This window comes from Microtus oregoni, unplaced genomic scaffold, assembly GCF_018167655.1.
Source record: "Microtus oregoni isolate MIOR12 unplaced genomic scaffold, Mior012 000060F_004, whole genome shotgun sequence".
Classification (NCBI taxonomy): Eukaryota; Metazoa; Chordata; class Mammalia; order Rodentia; family Cricetidae; genus Microtus; species Microtus oregoni.
Window position 1 is genome coordinate 712,861 of NW_024543839.1, and position 15,440 is coordinate 728,300.

Below are 15,440 nucleotides of genomic sequence, written 5' to 3' on the forward strand. Positions count from 1 at the left end.
TATATCTGTTACTTTTACTTAACAGTGACCAAATTCAACAAAACAAAACGACAGCCTACAGAATGGGGAAAGATCCTCACTAACCCCACATCAGACAGGGGTCTGATCTCCAAAATCTACAAAGAACTCAAGAAATTGGACACCAAAAGATCACATAATTCAATTTAAAAAAATGGAGTACAGACCTAAACAGAGAACTCTCAACAGAGGAATCTAAAATGGCTGAAAGACACTTAAGAAAATGTTCAAAATCCTTAGTCATCAGAGAAACGCAAATCAAAACAATTCTGAGTTCCATCTTACACCTGTAAGAATGGCCAAGATCAAAAACACTGATGACAACTTATGCTGGAGAGGTTGTGGGATAAAGGGAACACTTGTGCATTGCTGGTGGGAATGAAAGCTGGTACAGCCCCTTTGGATGTCAGTGTGGCGATTTCTCAGAAAACTAGGAAACAACCTTCCTCAAGATCCAGCAATACCACTTTTGGGTATATATCCAAAGGATGCTCAATCATGCCACAAGGACATGTGCTCAACTATGTTCATAGCATCTTTGTTCGTCATAGCCAGAATCTGGAAACAACCTAAATACTCCTCGATCAAAGAATGGATAAGAAAAATGTGGTACATTTACACAATGGAGTACTACACAGCAGAAAAAAATAACGACAGCTTGAATTTTGCAGGAAACTTTTCAAAGGATGGCACTTATATTATGGCACTTCTTTAAGGTTTAGGAGCTCTCCAAGAAAATGGAGCGCAGAGCCAGGTCAAACTCAGGGTCTTTTCTAAGGTCTTTTGGGAGCCATATGAGTGTTCCTCTCTCCTGCTCCTGTCTTTCGAGTTTCTGTGAGCACTGGATCTGGTGCCAACCACAGACTTTCCTAAAGAAGGCAAACCCAGGTAGGGGTCAGGCCTGTAGTTAGACAGTCACACAACTTCATATCTATATCATGTTACCAGAGAGAGCAGCCTTGCTTTGCAGAGGACATAGGACTGCCAGACTCAGCACATAAAATACAGTCAAATTTAAATTTTAGATACACAACAATGGTGAAAATTTTATCATAAGCATATTCCAAGATTGCATAGGATTTACTTAGAATTCATATATAACTGGGTTCCTCCTTGCCAGGGTCTCACAAAACCGGCTTATTGTGACAACCCAACCATAAATACATAGAGATCAGGATTTGATTTTTGTTTGCTGGTTTGGGATTGTTGCTGTGTTTGAGTTGTCGGTTTCTGTGATTGTTTCGCTTTGTTGTGGCGCTAGGGACTGAAACCTGGGCTCAGCTAGGAGCCTCAGACTCCTAGCTCTCAAACTTAGAACGACTCATGATATATACGATAGGGAGGAGGCCGAAGCTGGGACTTTAGGACACTTAAGCCCAAGCCTGGCGTATCTCCAAACGACGGCAATGGAAAGGCCAGACATTAACTGTTTCTAAGACTTGATGTCTTAACTATCAAATGGCCTATTTCCAGAGTTACTTTGTCCATTTATCCAAAAGAAAACAAAAGCAAAAAAACTCATCTCTTGTAAAGGGGCAAGTTTTGCATTTCTTCTGCTTTTTTATCTTGCTCCATGAAACACAGGTTGGTTTTGCATCCCTGTGAGCTGCACTAAGCTTCCCCACCCCGTCCCATCGCATCCTACTCCCACTTCCACCCCACTCCGAGAGGGGAGATCAGGCTAAACTACTAGCCTGGCTCACAGTGCCAGACCCAGACTGTCCCAGGCCTTTCCCATCCTGATTTACGGGAACTCGCACTCTCGCACTAGTGATCAATCATCCTTAATTTTTAACAGGGCAGTGTCCTGAACCAGCCAATAGCTGAGACTGCCCCCCGACACCCCACCCTCACTGACCTTCTGCGACTGTCCATTCAGTCTGCCCTGAAGCTGCCTAGCGACCAAGAACTTGGACCAGGTTTTATAACGGGACCTTTGGGGGAGGAACACAAAGTCAAGAGGGCTTGGCAGGGTGGTCTCCAGCCTCCCTCTCCCCTACTTTCTAGCCCCGTTTGTTATCGCTGCAATTTCCATAGGCTTGCTTCCCCTTGAGCCTTCTGCCTCCTCTTCCCTCAAAGCTGTGCTGCCCAGCTCGCCCTGGCCCTCCTCTCGGCTGCCCCTGGCTTATTGTTTAGTTAAGCGGGACCCGGGACCCTGGAGATTGAACAGATGGGCTGAGACCTGGGCGTGAAGGGAGAGAAGGGCCAGGCGGTGCCGGGAAAGGGAAGCGGTTTGGGGAAAACAAAACAGAGGGCGGAGCCAGGGAGAAGGTGGCCCCAGAGGGAGGAGGCGGGAGCACACCAAGAAGGGTCGAGGCCTGGAATGGAATGGGGGCGGGCCTGGGGATGGGTTGAACCCCCTGAGCTCCTAGGCTCAGGGCTGCCTCTGAGGCTAACTGGCTTCACAGGTCGCAGCTGACGTCGCTGCCCAGATGGCCTCCAGGCTGACCCCGCTGATCCTCCTGCTGCTGCTGCTGGCTGGGGTAAGTGGTCCCTCCGAGGGGGGCGGGGGGAGGAGTAACCCCCTTTGGGCCCTGGGGATGGAGGGAAGCACCTCCTGGGATTAAGTTCTAGCCTAGCCCTACCGTAGGAGGAGGGACTTGAATTCTATATTAGAAGATACACAAGCTGGATGACCTTAGGCCGGACCTCCAAGCTTCCTTAACCAAATGTATAAAAGGCAAAATACATAGACTCCACCCAGCTCACCATCCAAGCTTGGTGGGGTCATGGGAGGCAAGACGAGACACAAGTTACAACCTGCCCCCTCTTTGATGCTGTGACAGGCTCTTCCAGGTCTGGGTCTGTAGAAAGTGGGGTGCAAGAAGAAGGCTGGCAGACAGACATGGGCCGGCGCCAAGGTTAAGAGCACCGTGGCCCACGTGGCCTAGGAGGACAGGGATAAAAAGTAAACTTGTGAAAAGAGTGAGTGCTTGCTTCCGGTGGATAAGCAGGACGTTATTCTGGAAGCTGGCATCCTGGGTGACCTTGGGGAGTCACCACCTGACGTCCGATTGAGCAAGGGATCTGAATTTTGCAGACTTTCCTTCCCACTTCTGAAAACACTGTCACATAAGGAGATCCTTCTAGCGCACTTCCCAAATGCCTAGATACCCGGGGTTACAGGTTGCACCGTTGCACCCAATTCCCACAATTCTTCCTTTCCTTTTGGTATACTAATTGTTTTCAGTACTCACCGGTATACCACACCCACTCTGAATATCCACAGTCCTAAAATAAGGCTCACAAATGCAAATGTCTATACTACCCTGGCAAGTGAGTCAAAACGAGAAAACAGCTTCTTGCATGGTGGTCAATGAACACAAATACTTGATAACCAAATTGGAATTACCCCATGTTTCCTGCAGAGAATTCCCCTGGCATTGCCTATTTCTGAAGGAATAACCCTTCACCTGCCAGACTACACCAAAAGCAACTGGTACAGTGTGCTCATAGTCTTCAGGCCTGGAGTGGTTGAGGGAACTGTGGCTCACTAAGAAATGAGACCCTGTTTCTTGAACCACAGGATAGAGCCTTCTCAGACTCAGAAGCTGCCAGCCAGAGCATCCAGGACCCATTGGTCACTCAAGAGGAAAGCGAAGACATCGTCCCTGAGAGAGATGGCCCCTGGAGTTTGAGTAAACATACAGTACAGTCTACCTGGCCAACGACCAATGCACCAACCAAAAACACAACTGACACCACCCAGAACACCCAACCGATGGCACAACTACCCACGGATTCTCCCAGCCAGCCCCCCATGAATGCTTCCGGCCAGCCCCCCATGAATGCTTCTGGCCAGCCCCCCATGAATCCTTCTGGCCAGCCCCCCATGAATGCTTCCAGCCAGCCCCCCATGAATGCTTCCAGCCAGCCCCCCATGGATCCCTCCAGTCAACCGTGTACAACCACAGATTCTCCCACCCAGGCTCCCACCAAACCCTTCTGCTCAGAGCCGCTTGCTCAGTGCTCTGATTCAGACAGAAAGTCCTCAGAGGCTACTCTGGCGGAGGCTTTGACAGAGTTTTCCATGAAGCTCTACAGCGCCTTCTCATCCACCAAGAAGGCTGAGACCAACATGGCCTTCTCCCCATTCAGCATCGCCAGCCTCCTGACGCAGGTCCTTCTTGGTAAGACTCTGGCTTCCATCTAGGCTGTATGGGGGACTCTCCACTAGGGATCACCAATCACACCCCTCTGCGAGGCTGTGTCTCTGAGAAGAAGCTGTAAAATGGGCTACGTGACTGGGTGGTAGGCCTTCATTCTTGAACGCTGCTTTATTTAACAATGATTTAATAAGGTCCTCTTGCTTATAAAAGCCCGTGGACTCATTAACAACATATAAAGTAAGGTCCCAATCGTGGTTCATAGCAATGGAAGCTGATAAGGGAGATGAAGTCATCGGAGGCAGACCTGAGAGAGAGTCCTGGTCATGCATTTCCTGGCTGTGCAGCCATGGGCAGTTCACTTAAGCGCTCTTGAGTGTGAGTTCTTGACGGTTAAGTAGAGGTGGTGAGATCTCCCTTCAAAGACCAAGACTCAGATGATGTGGTGCCTTGACTCCCTGGGAGATTAAAAAAAAAAAAAACTTCTACCACCATGAGAGTGATTTCCCTGAGGGGGGGGGGAGAGAGAAAGAGAGAACATCTCTCACACCCCAGCCCAGAAAATTTCAGTAATGCTCGTAGAGATTGCACATACAAGATTCCTCCTCCTGACTTCCCCAAATCCTAACATCTCACTGTATCTGGTAAGATGCTGGTAGCACCTGGCTCTCCAGGTGTGACAGCAAGACTGTCCTCAGACATCCTCAGGGTCTCCTGGGGGGTCCTTCCTAGTCTGTTGGTTCCACTTTGTTCACTTCAGTTCCAGTACTGCATTCATCTTATTATTAGCTCTGGGACCTTAAATGCATTAATAACACTATCTTTGAAAGTTCAGACCCCTTCTATATACTAGGAAAGTGAGTGTCTATGTAAAAGGATTGGTGGTAACTTAATAAGATAACATAAGAGAAGCATTAGAACACCTGGACTAGACGCAATGCTCTTGACAAGTTTTGGCTGCTGCCGTGGAGAAGACACATACGGTGTTTAATAATGAAGGACACCCACCCTCTTTTACAACAGGGGTCTAAGGCCTCTACTTATAGGAGGATTCTGTAAACCCAAATCGTCTAAGTCAGGATTAGTGTGGAGCAGTGCTCAGAAAGATACGTGCGTGCGACTTACAAAGGTGGAGACCAGTGGAGGAGAATGTTTGAAGCCGGGGGTGGGGGTGGAGAGTCTAGCGGGCACGATTCAGCACTGCCCACCACCCTCTTCCTGACACACAGCTGTCTTCCAGAGTACTGTTTGATGCTCTGAAGCCCCACCATGGAGGAACACACCCTCCATTCTAGCCAGCCCACAGCCATATTCCCAAGTAGTGGGTCTCTCGTTCCTCCCCCCAAGAGCTCTTATCTCTCCCTGTCCTTTGGTGTAGGGGCTGGAGATAGCACCAAGAGCAACCTGGAGGACGTCCTTTCCTACCCCAAGGACTTCGCCTGTGTCCACCAGGCTCTGAAGGCCTTTTCCTCCAAAGGTGTCACTTCTGTGTCGCAGATCTTCCACAGCCCGGGTGAGTGTGCTGGAGTCTGGAGGAGGGGAAGGAGGCACAGTACTGAGGATGGGAAAGAGGGATGGGGAAGCAGCAGGAGTTTCAGGTGGCTCCAGGGGTGGGACCTGTGAGACTCAAATACCGTTAACAACAGGGCTAGAGGTTAGCAGTTAGAAGCTCAAAGTCACCAAAAGATACTTTTTGCTAAGTTTTAGGTCAAGTGAGTCTTCTGATTCATCCTTAGTACTTTCATATTATATGAATTTGTTATCATTTACATGTTTATGCTAGATAGATAATACCAGTAAATAATATAATAATAAATAATCAAGGGCTGGAGAGATGGCTCAGTGGTTGAGGGCGTTGCCTGCTCTTCCGGGGGTCCTGAGTTCAATTCCCAGCAACCACATGGTGGCTCACAGCCATCTGTGATGAGGTCTGGTGCCCTCTTCTGGCCTGCAGACACACACAGACAGAATATTGTATACATAATAAATAAATATTAAAAAAATAATAATAAATAATCAAATCAGTAGATGGTAAGAAGGAACCTCACAAATGATCTGACGCAGTTGCTCGTAAGCCTGGGACCCTCGAGCTGGCCATTTCTGCAGAGCTGCTCAGGAGTGGGTGGGGATGGAGCATCAGAATGGCTGGTGGGGGTGGGAGGCACCCTTCACTTCCAAAGGTTAAAAATCACAGAATTCATCTAACGCCTCTCTTTTAGGTTTTTGTTTGTCTGGTTCATGTTGGTTGTTTGAAATAGGGTCTCGCGATGTTGCCCAGGCTGGCTTCAAACTCCGGTTCTCCTCCGGCCTCAGCCTCCTGAGTGCTGAAATTCTGCACTACCACACGTGGCTTCATCCCTACGCCCACTTTCTCTCGCATGCTCTTCCCTTCTTTCTTTTGTAAAAAAGCGTTTTCTCCCATTTTTCCCTTCTTCTTTGTGGTACTGGGGATTAAACCAGGGCTTTCTGCAGCCTATTCCAGAGCCACCACTGGGCTGCATTCCCAGCCCTCCTCTTCTGCTTACTTATTTCCTGAGATTGCCCTCTCTGAAGCCTCAGGTTTTTGTTTTTGTTTTTCCAAGACAGGATTTCTCTGTGTAACAGTCCTGGCTGTCCTGGAACTCGCTCTGTAGACCAGGCTGACCTCAAACTCACAGAGATCAGCCTGTCTCTCTGCCCCTGAGTGATGGGATTAAAGACTCAGGTTTTGGCAATCCTCTGGTCTAGGTTGCCGAGATTGTAGCCATGTGATATTGTGCTTGGCTTTTCCTTTCCTTACCACCCCCCCCACACACACACAATGAAAGCCATAGTTATAGAAAACTGAGAAAATACAGGGAAGGAAAAAATAAAGAAAAAAGGAAAAGAGGTTGCCTCAAATCTCAATTCCCCCTCCTATCTCTTTCTCTCTTTCAACAAGATCTCACTCTGTGGTCATAGCTAGCTGAACCTCCCCATGTGAACTATGCTGGCCTTGACATCACAGAGATCCTCATGCCTCTGCCTCCCAAGTTTCTGGGTTAAGAGCATGCTCTGCCATGCCTGGCATTAAAATGTATCTTTTTGATATGAAAAAAAGATATGATTCAGAGGTTTCGCTACATACTGCATTCCTTACCTACTTCCGTCCAGTGGTGTCTTTTGTCCCGTTCAGCTATGGACAGTTCCACTACATTCAATATTTTAGGGCTACTTGTATCCTGCCCACCCACATCCAGAGTTCTGCTAAGGTTCTGGGTCTCAGGCTGAGTGAAGCACCAGCCAAGCCTGGGGAAATTATCCAGTGAAACAGTCTATTCTTCCAAGCACTCATATTTTCTCCAGTGGACTTGGGTGGTGAGAGCAAGAGTATGGAAGTCTCATCATAAACTTCCCCTGAGGCTTGAAAGTAGGGTCTATTCCTACAGCCTTCGAAAAGGACAGAGGGGCAAGTCAGGTGCAGGCTACTTCCCAGGGGGGCTGCCTAGCCAAGCTCTCCTCACCTGCAAGCAGAAGCAGCAGGGGTGCCTAGGAATAGTTTTGCTGTTCTTAGTGTGGGATGTTTTCTTAAATCTGATTTGCATAGAAGACATTTGCATACAGTAGAGGTGTGGGCTGGTCCCTGCTTTTGTAAAATGCTGGCGTGTTCATTGGAGTGAGCAGGAAGAACCATGGAAACCCCACCAGATGTGATGGTCTTTAATCCCTGCGCACAGGAAGCAGAGGCAGGCAGATCTCTGTGAGTTCCAGTCTGGTCTACCTGAGTTCTGGGCTAGCCAGAGCTCCATAGCAAGACCCTGTCTCCGGAAACACAAACGAAGTGAAAACACATGAGAAGTGTGTTCACTCTCTGGCTCTTTGAAGGCGGGTAAGATTGTTCAGGGGACTCACTCTTCCATCCTGCCCCTCAGACCTACCCATCAGGGACACCTATGTGAATGCCTCTCAGACCCTGTATGGAAGCAGCCCCAGAGTCCTGAGCCTGGACAGTGATGCTAACTTAGAACTCATCAACACCTGGGTGGCCGAGAACACCAACCACAAGATCAGCCAGCTGCTGGACAGCCTGCCCTCTGACACCCGCCTTGTCCTGCTGAATGCTGTCTACTTGAGCGGTAAGGCAGGCAGTGGGCCTCATGGGGTTCTACCTCCCATCCCATCATGTCTTACATCCCACCAGCTCAGAGTTCCACAGTGACTGTCTTACCCTGCCCTAGCAGGGTCTTTAGCGCCTTTTTTTTTATCCCTACCTATGTTACAGCCGCCCTTTCTTCCTTTAGCCAAATGGAAGAAACCATTTGAGCAAAAAAATCAGAAGTCATCTTTCCTCTACAAAAACTCTATGATTAAAGTGCCCATGATGAGCAGCAAAAAGTACCCTATGGCCCACTTCAGTGACCAGACTCTGAAGGCCAGGGTAAGTTCCTGACTCCTCCCATCCCTGACTTCCTTTCTGCCATGGACTTATCATGGTGGAGTGCCTGCTTGCAAAATCCCCATTTCTATTTCTCCCACCTTGTAGTCCCACCCTCTTTTCTCCTCCTCCTCTCTCTCATTTTTGGAGGCAGGGAAGTTTAGGCTGGAAGACATGAGTCTAGACATGATTCTAAAGTCTCTTCATTCATCTCTACTGCACCAAATGGCAAAAAGTGAGTCATTTTTAAATTCTGTGCATCTCTCTCTCTCTTAACCTCCACTCAGGGTACACTGGTAGCTTGCTGTGTCCTCTGTGTGTGTACACTCTTGTGCAGTATGCATATGTATAAGTATGCTTATAGAGGTATTGCTCTGTGTGGGCAGATATGTTAAGTATGTGTATACACAGGTGTTGAATCATTTTTTTTTTGTTCTGTTTTTTGGTTTTTTGGGGACAGTGTTTCTCTGTGTAGCTACTGGCTGTCCTGGAACTCACTCTGTAGATCAGACTGGCCTGGAACTCAGAGGTCCACTTGCTTCTGCCTCCCAAGTGCTGGGATTAAAGGTGGATGCCACCACGACAGGCTAAATTAAGTTCTTTAGCAGATATTGAACAATATAATTCTAGTGGGTAGGGAGAGAGAAGGGACAGAATATGGAGCCCAAGCAGGGCTTGATGGTTCATACCTTTAACCCTAGCTCTCTGGAGGCAGAAGCAGACAGTTTTCTGTGAGTTCCAGGCCAGCCTAGTCTACATATAGAATTCCAGGACAGCCAGAGCTATATAACAGAAAGATACTGTCACCAACAGAAGAATATGGAGCCATAAGATTCTAGGCAGTAAATTCTCCCATGCCCAGTGCCTAAGCATTCCTGCATCTCTGTGTCGTGAGGAAGGTTTTTTGAGCCAGTATCTCATATCCATGGTACATCCATGGGCAGAAAACATTTGAGGAAAAAAAAACTATACTGAACATTCACAAAATTTTTTCTTGTCATTATTCCCTAAGCCATACTGTATATAACACTTATGGGGCCTGATTATACAGGCCAATATTCCTAGTGGTATGGTAGTCAAAATTCTGAGCAACCTGGCAAGGCACACTTTGCATCTTCTACACAGAAGGTGGTCGCCTAGCCTTTAATAGTGAGATAAACTAACACCATCCTAACAAATGGTCAGGATATGCTAAAGTCATTCTGTTCCTTCTACTGTAACTTAGGAGGTTGCCTGGGGAAGAGGTGTTTCTTGGTGTACGTGACAGAGCGGGCATAGTTAGTTGTGGAGGTGACCTAACTCATTCTTCCCCACTACCCAGGAAACAGAATGCTAATGAACTTCTCCCTCAGTTTACCTTTTGATATAAAAGTTGTTTGGATGATAAAAGCAGGTGATTTTCAGAATGTAAATTCAAAACTTCATAAAGTATCCCTAAAAACTCCCTCCCAATATAGTTGTGTGAGTTGTGTTTTTATTCCCATACCTCCACCCTGGTATGAGAAATAATTTAGGTCCAGGCTGGTCCTAGACTCTGACACCATATTAGAAACAAGCTAGAGATAATTTGAAGTATAAAAGAAACAGGGCTTAGGGGCTGGAGAGATGGCTCAGTGGTTAAGAGCATTGCCTGCTCTTCCAAAGGTCCTGAGTTCAATTCCCAGTGACCACATGGGGGCTCACAACCCTCCTTGATGAGGTCTGGTGCCCTCTTATGGCCTGCAGACATACACACAGACAGAATATTGTATACATAATAAATAAATAAAATGTTAAAAAAAAAAAAGTAACAGGGCTTAAATAAACTACATCTGAAGCACAGTTGGTAGAGCACTTTGCCGGGCTGTGGGTTTGATTCTCAGCACCTCATAGAATTAACTGTGGTAGTATAGACCTGTGATCCTAGCTTGTAGGAGGTGAAAACAGAAAGATCCAAAGTTTAGGGTCAGCTGGGCGGTGGCAGTACATGCTTTTAATCCCAGCACTTGGGATGCAGAGGCAGATGGAAGTCTGTGAGTTCAAGGCCTACAATGCACGTTCCAGGGCAGCCGGGGCTGTTATACAGAGAAACCCTGTCTGGAAAAACGAGGGGGTAGAGAGAGAGGAGGAGGAGGAGGAAGAAGATATTTCAGGATCATCTTCTGTTAATTTAAACCCATTCAGGATTGCATAAGACTTTATTGAAGGAACGAAGGAAAGGAGGGAGGGAGGGAGGGAAGGAGGGAGGAGGGGGGAACCAAATCCTACTCTGTTATTATATAGATAGTCAGGGTATGATCCAAAACTTGTGCTCATCCCTCGGGCTCTCACCAGGACTGGTGCACTTCAGTCTGACTGACTGGCATCCCCACTTGATGGCACATCATGGCAGTCAGGTTTAGCTGATGCTTGTTGAAACAGTCTTGAGGAACAGGGCACCTGGCGGGGCAGGCCAGGAAAGAGCTGGGGCGGGAGAGCTCATACAATATATCCCGTTCTCTCCAGGTGGGACAGTTGCAGCTCTCTCACAACCTGACGTTTGTCATCATGGTGCCCCAGAGCCAGAAGCACAAACTTGAAGACATGGAGGAGGCTCTCACCCCCACTGTCTTTAAGGCGGTCATGAAGAAGCTGGAGCTGTCCAGGTACCAGCCCACCTATCTGGTGATGCCTCAGATCAAAGTGAAGAGCAACCAAGACATGCTGTCAATCATGGAGAAGATGGGTAAGTCCTGGCAGCCAGAAACAGGGAGAGACGGTGTTACAATGTTGCCATCATGCTAGAGCGGTTAACTTGTATCAGAAACTTACTCCTGGGAAGACGGCGCTACAATGTTGCCATCATGCTAGAGCGGTTCACTTGTATCAGAAACTTACTCCTGGGAAGACGGTGCTACAATGTTGCCATCATGCTAAACGGTTCTTCTTCACTTGTATCAGAAACTTACTCCTCAACCACGTGAGCTAAAGGACCAGGCTTTATCCCATGAGGTCACTGAGAAAACCGAAGCTCAGAGACTTTCTGTGACTTACCTAAAGTGTGCATGACTTACCTGTGAACTAATTGGAGTCAAGCCCAAATAGCAGTCCAGATCTCTAGCTCTCTGGGATATTTCTACTAGGTTTCACTGGGACAGGTGACCCAGATGGACTGTGGACATTCACTTCTTGGTCACATTCACTAATTTGTTTGTTTGTTTTTCGAGACAGGGTTTCTCTGTGAAACAGTCCTAGCTGTCCTGGAACTCACTCTGTAGACCAGGCTGGCCTTGAACTCACAGAGTTCTGCCAGCCTCTCCCCCAAGTGCTGGGATTAAAGCTGTGAACCACCACTGTCTGGCCACATTCACTAATCAGTCACTTCACAGAAGAAACTCAGATCCATCTAGATATGTATGAGTCTGGGGTTTCTGAGTTTAGGGGAGACTTTAGAAACACCCCTTTCTAACCTTTGACGTCATCTCTAGCTAGATCTGTCGCTCATTTCCTGTTTTGACAACTTCATCACCTAATATATAACCTGATTTCCTAAAACCAGCATCAGAAGCCAAATAACAGACTGACAGAGATGCCTGTTACTCCTGCTGCTGAGGAATTGTGAGGGCTTTAGAACAGAAATCAAAAAACAAATATCAGCTGGGTGGTGGTGGTAATCCACACCTTAATCCCAGCACTTGGGCAGAGGCAGGAGGTCTACAGAGAGAGTTCTGCCAGGGCAGTTACACAGAGAAACCCTGTCTCAAAAAACCAAAAATAACAAACAAACAAACAAAAACTTAAATATTAAGACAAAATGTGCTGCCAGCACGTCCATTGCTAAGGAAATGTTAGGGTTCTAGGAGTTCTTTGTCAGGAATTTAGGGCAGAGACCAGTATATATTTCTGTCAGTATATATTATTTCAGTATATAGCATTTCTGTCAGTATATATTTCATGTATAGCATTATACTCTCACATGATCTCATTTTATAGAATATTATCCATCTCTATTTCTCAAAGTCCTTGGAGACAAGGAAGCAATATGCCATTTTTTCAGGGGAGAGTTGGTGGGGGGCAGAGAGTGAGGCGTCTTGACTCTTGAGAGTGGTTGATGGTTGGGCCTGATAACAGGGGTTCCCATTTAGAAGACCAAGAAGCAATGACTTAGAGACTGAGAAGATGCTGGAGGAATTTGAGACTAACCCAGGAAATTTAAGAACAGAATTTCCACCCACCAAGAGTTCCCTGCTTATGCCCGGTTTGTTTGTTTTGTTGTTGTTATTCTGAGACAAGGTTTCTCTGTGTAGCACTGGCTGTTCTGGAACTAGCTCTTGTAGACCAAGCTGGCCTTGAACTCACAGAGACCCACCCTCTTCTGCCTCTCTGGGATTAAAGCTGTGTGCCACCACCGCCCGGCTCCTACTGACCTCTGATTTTGCTTTTCTCTTGTTTCGTCCTAGAATTCTTTGACTTCTCTGACGATCTCAACCTGTGTGGGCTGACCGACGACCCAGATCTTCAGGTGTCTTCCATGAAGCACCAAACGGTGCTAGAGCTGACAGAGACGGGCGTGGAGGCCTCTGCGGCCTCGGCAGTCTCTGTGGCCCGAAACTTGCTCATCTTTGAGGTCCGGCAACCCTTCCTCTTTCTGCTCTGGGACCAGCAACACAAGTTCCCGGTCTTCATGGGCCGGGTGTACGACCCCAGCGCCTGAGACAGGCAGGAGTCGGGCTACCCGGGCTTCCACTTACCCCGTGTTTGCCTCGCCACTGCCTTCCCCAGCCACTTCCAGCCTTAGGATCGGGCAGAGGGAACTGTTTTCATCCACAACCCCCACGGCACCGACATGCTCTCTAAACCACTTTTTGCAGCTTTATGGATCGAATTTACCAGTCTCTACAAATAAAACTTGCAGACATTTCTTGCCTCTGGGTATTTAGTCGCCTCGATATCAGTACACAGGAATCACCATGCTTCTTGCATCACCTACTTGCTACTGTGTAATAAGCCACTCTACACTTAAGGCTTAAAACTGGGGACCATTTCTTATGTCCCCCGAGTCTCAGGATTGCCCAGGGACCTTGCAGATCTGGCTAGATTAGCTTCCCTGGGCATATGGGTGCATCTCCCATAGTTAGCGGGTTAGTTGGGGGATGACTGGTTTTGATGGTCTTCAATGACACTTTTTGGCACGTGTCTTTTATGTCCTGCCACGAGGATGACCTCTGTTGTAAGAGCATAGCCTCTTTCTCTCATGTCTGCCTGCACCAAGCTTAGTATTTTCCTGTCTGCAGTTGGCATGGTGAAATCTCAGATGTAGAGTGAAAAACCATTATGAAATTATGGGATAGACAGCTATTAATTGAGGACCACAAATGCAATTTATCTGCCATAATCCTTATCTTGATTAGTTGTCTGCCAAAAAAAAAAAAAAAGGTGTTGGAGAGATGGCTCAGCAGTAAAGAGCAATGACTGCTCTTCCAGAGGACCTGGGTTCAATTCCCAGCACCACAGCAATTTCAGTTCCAGGATGCCTGACACCCTTCCCCTCCACAAGTACTGGGGGTATGTACCTGGAGTACAGACTGAGCTGCAGGGAAACCACCAACACACTAAACAGAAAATAAATTTTAAGATGTGGCAGTAGCAACAGCAATGAACGAGGTGGGTGACTGGTCATAGGAGTCTGCCAGGAGTTTTGCAGACATGTAATTGCTCCAGCAACTTGGCATGGCTCACTGGGGCTGTCCAAAGTCTTTGTGAAAAGTTTTCTCCTGGACACGGTGGCATGGACCTGTAATTCCACCACTCCGTAGGCTATCCTGGACTACATAACAAGACTGTCTAAAACAAAAGCACAACAAAAACGTTTCCCCTCTCTGCCTCCAAATTTGGTCTCGTTTGTTTTGTAGGCTGTACTCATCAACTCCTTGATGTCTCAGCTCTCACCTCTTCATGTGTTCCCCTCCCACATCCTTCCTCATTGCTTCCTCTTTCTACCTCTGTGTCTCTCCACCCCTCAGTATGTCTCACATTCTCTCCTCCCTGTCTCTCCCTTCTCTCCTACATGCAGACCTTAACTCCAGGATTGAGCCCATTAACTTCCCTGGCTGATGAGGTGAAGGACCCAGACATCAGCCTGGTCACAGCCCCCTCCCCAGCTCTGCCCACACACACCTTCGACTTCAGGTTCTGATCCATTAACAGCCTAGAGGTCGTGTATTCCCTGGTGTCTCTGCATGAAGCTGTCACTCCACAGACATGGATTGAGCATCTTCCACACATGGTGAAGATTTAACCCTAAGGTTAAGCCAGGCTGCTTGAGATAGTTCTAGGTATGGAACCATAGCAGATGGCCAGGATACACACACACACACACACACACACACACACACTGCTATTGTCCCACATTCCAGAAACTTCTGCCATCTGCAAAATCCATCTTCCCCATTCCCCCCTTCCAGAAAATCTTCTGTAAGAAGCTGAGACACTTGGGAAGGAGCTGGCAGGATAGCATGTCACCTAACCTAATGGTGCTGTACCCAAGCTTGAAGCTCTTATCCTTTGGGCATGTCCCTTTCTCCATGGTGCTGAGCTGGGAATGCCAAGCTCATGGCTAAATGCAGGACATAAGGTCCCCTAAGCTTGTAGTAACCTTGGCAAGATAAGTTTAGCATGGGTTTTGGTAGCTGTCTTTGTTTTTTGATTAGTTTGTTTTGCTTTCCCAGATAGGGTTTCTCTGTGTAGCCAGAAATCATTGTATAAACCAGACTGGTCTCAGACTCCGAGACCTGCCTGCATTGCTGGAACTAAAGGTGTGTACCACCACCATCCAGACTGGTCTCAGACTCCGAGACCTGCCTACATTGCTGGGATTAAAGGTGTGTGCCCCCACCATCCAGACTGGTCTCAGACTCCGAGACCTGCCTGCATTGCTGGAACTAAAGGTGTGTACCACCACCATC

General features: G+C 47.6%; 1 protein-coding gene across 1 annotated transcript; it reads left to right on the forward strand.

Moving 5' to 3' along the window:
- Positions 1-1,879: 1,879 nt before the first annotated feature.
- Positions 1,880-13,393, forward strand: LOC121439122 (plasma protease C1 inhibitor-like). The gene is made up of 8 exons (XM_041639628.1): positions 1,880-1,937; positions 2,427-2,501; positions 3,545-4,148; positions 5,503-5,637; positions 8,015-8,218; positions 8,384-8,520; positions 11,002-11,221; positions 12,936-13,393. Exons 2-8 carry the CDS (start codon positions 2,451-2,453, stop codon positions 13,187-13,189), a joined length of 1,605 nt encoding a protein of 534 aa, XP_041495562.1. The 5' UTR covers positions 1,880-1,937; positions 2,427-2,450; the 3' UTR covers positions 13,190-13,393.
- The last annotated feature ends 2,047 nt before the right edge of the window (positions 13,394-15,440 follow it).

Bases quoted from the DNA above. Each gene is read 5' to 3' on its own strand.
- LOC121439122 (XM_041639628.1), top strand. From the start codon at position 2,451: ATGGCCTCCAGGCTGACCCCGCTGATCCTCCTGCTGCTGCTGCTGGCT. The intron at 2,502-3,544 runs GTAAGTGGTCCC...CTTGAACCACAG, and splicing joins TGCTGCTGCTGCTGGCTGGG to GATAGAGCCTTCTCAGACTC. The intron at 5,638-8,014 runs GTGAGTGTGCTG...CCTGCCCCTCAG, and splicing joins GCAGATCTTCCACAGCCCGG to ACCTACCCATCAGGGACACC.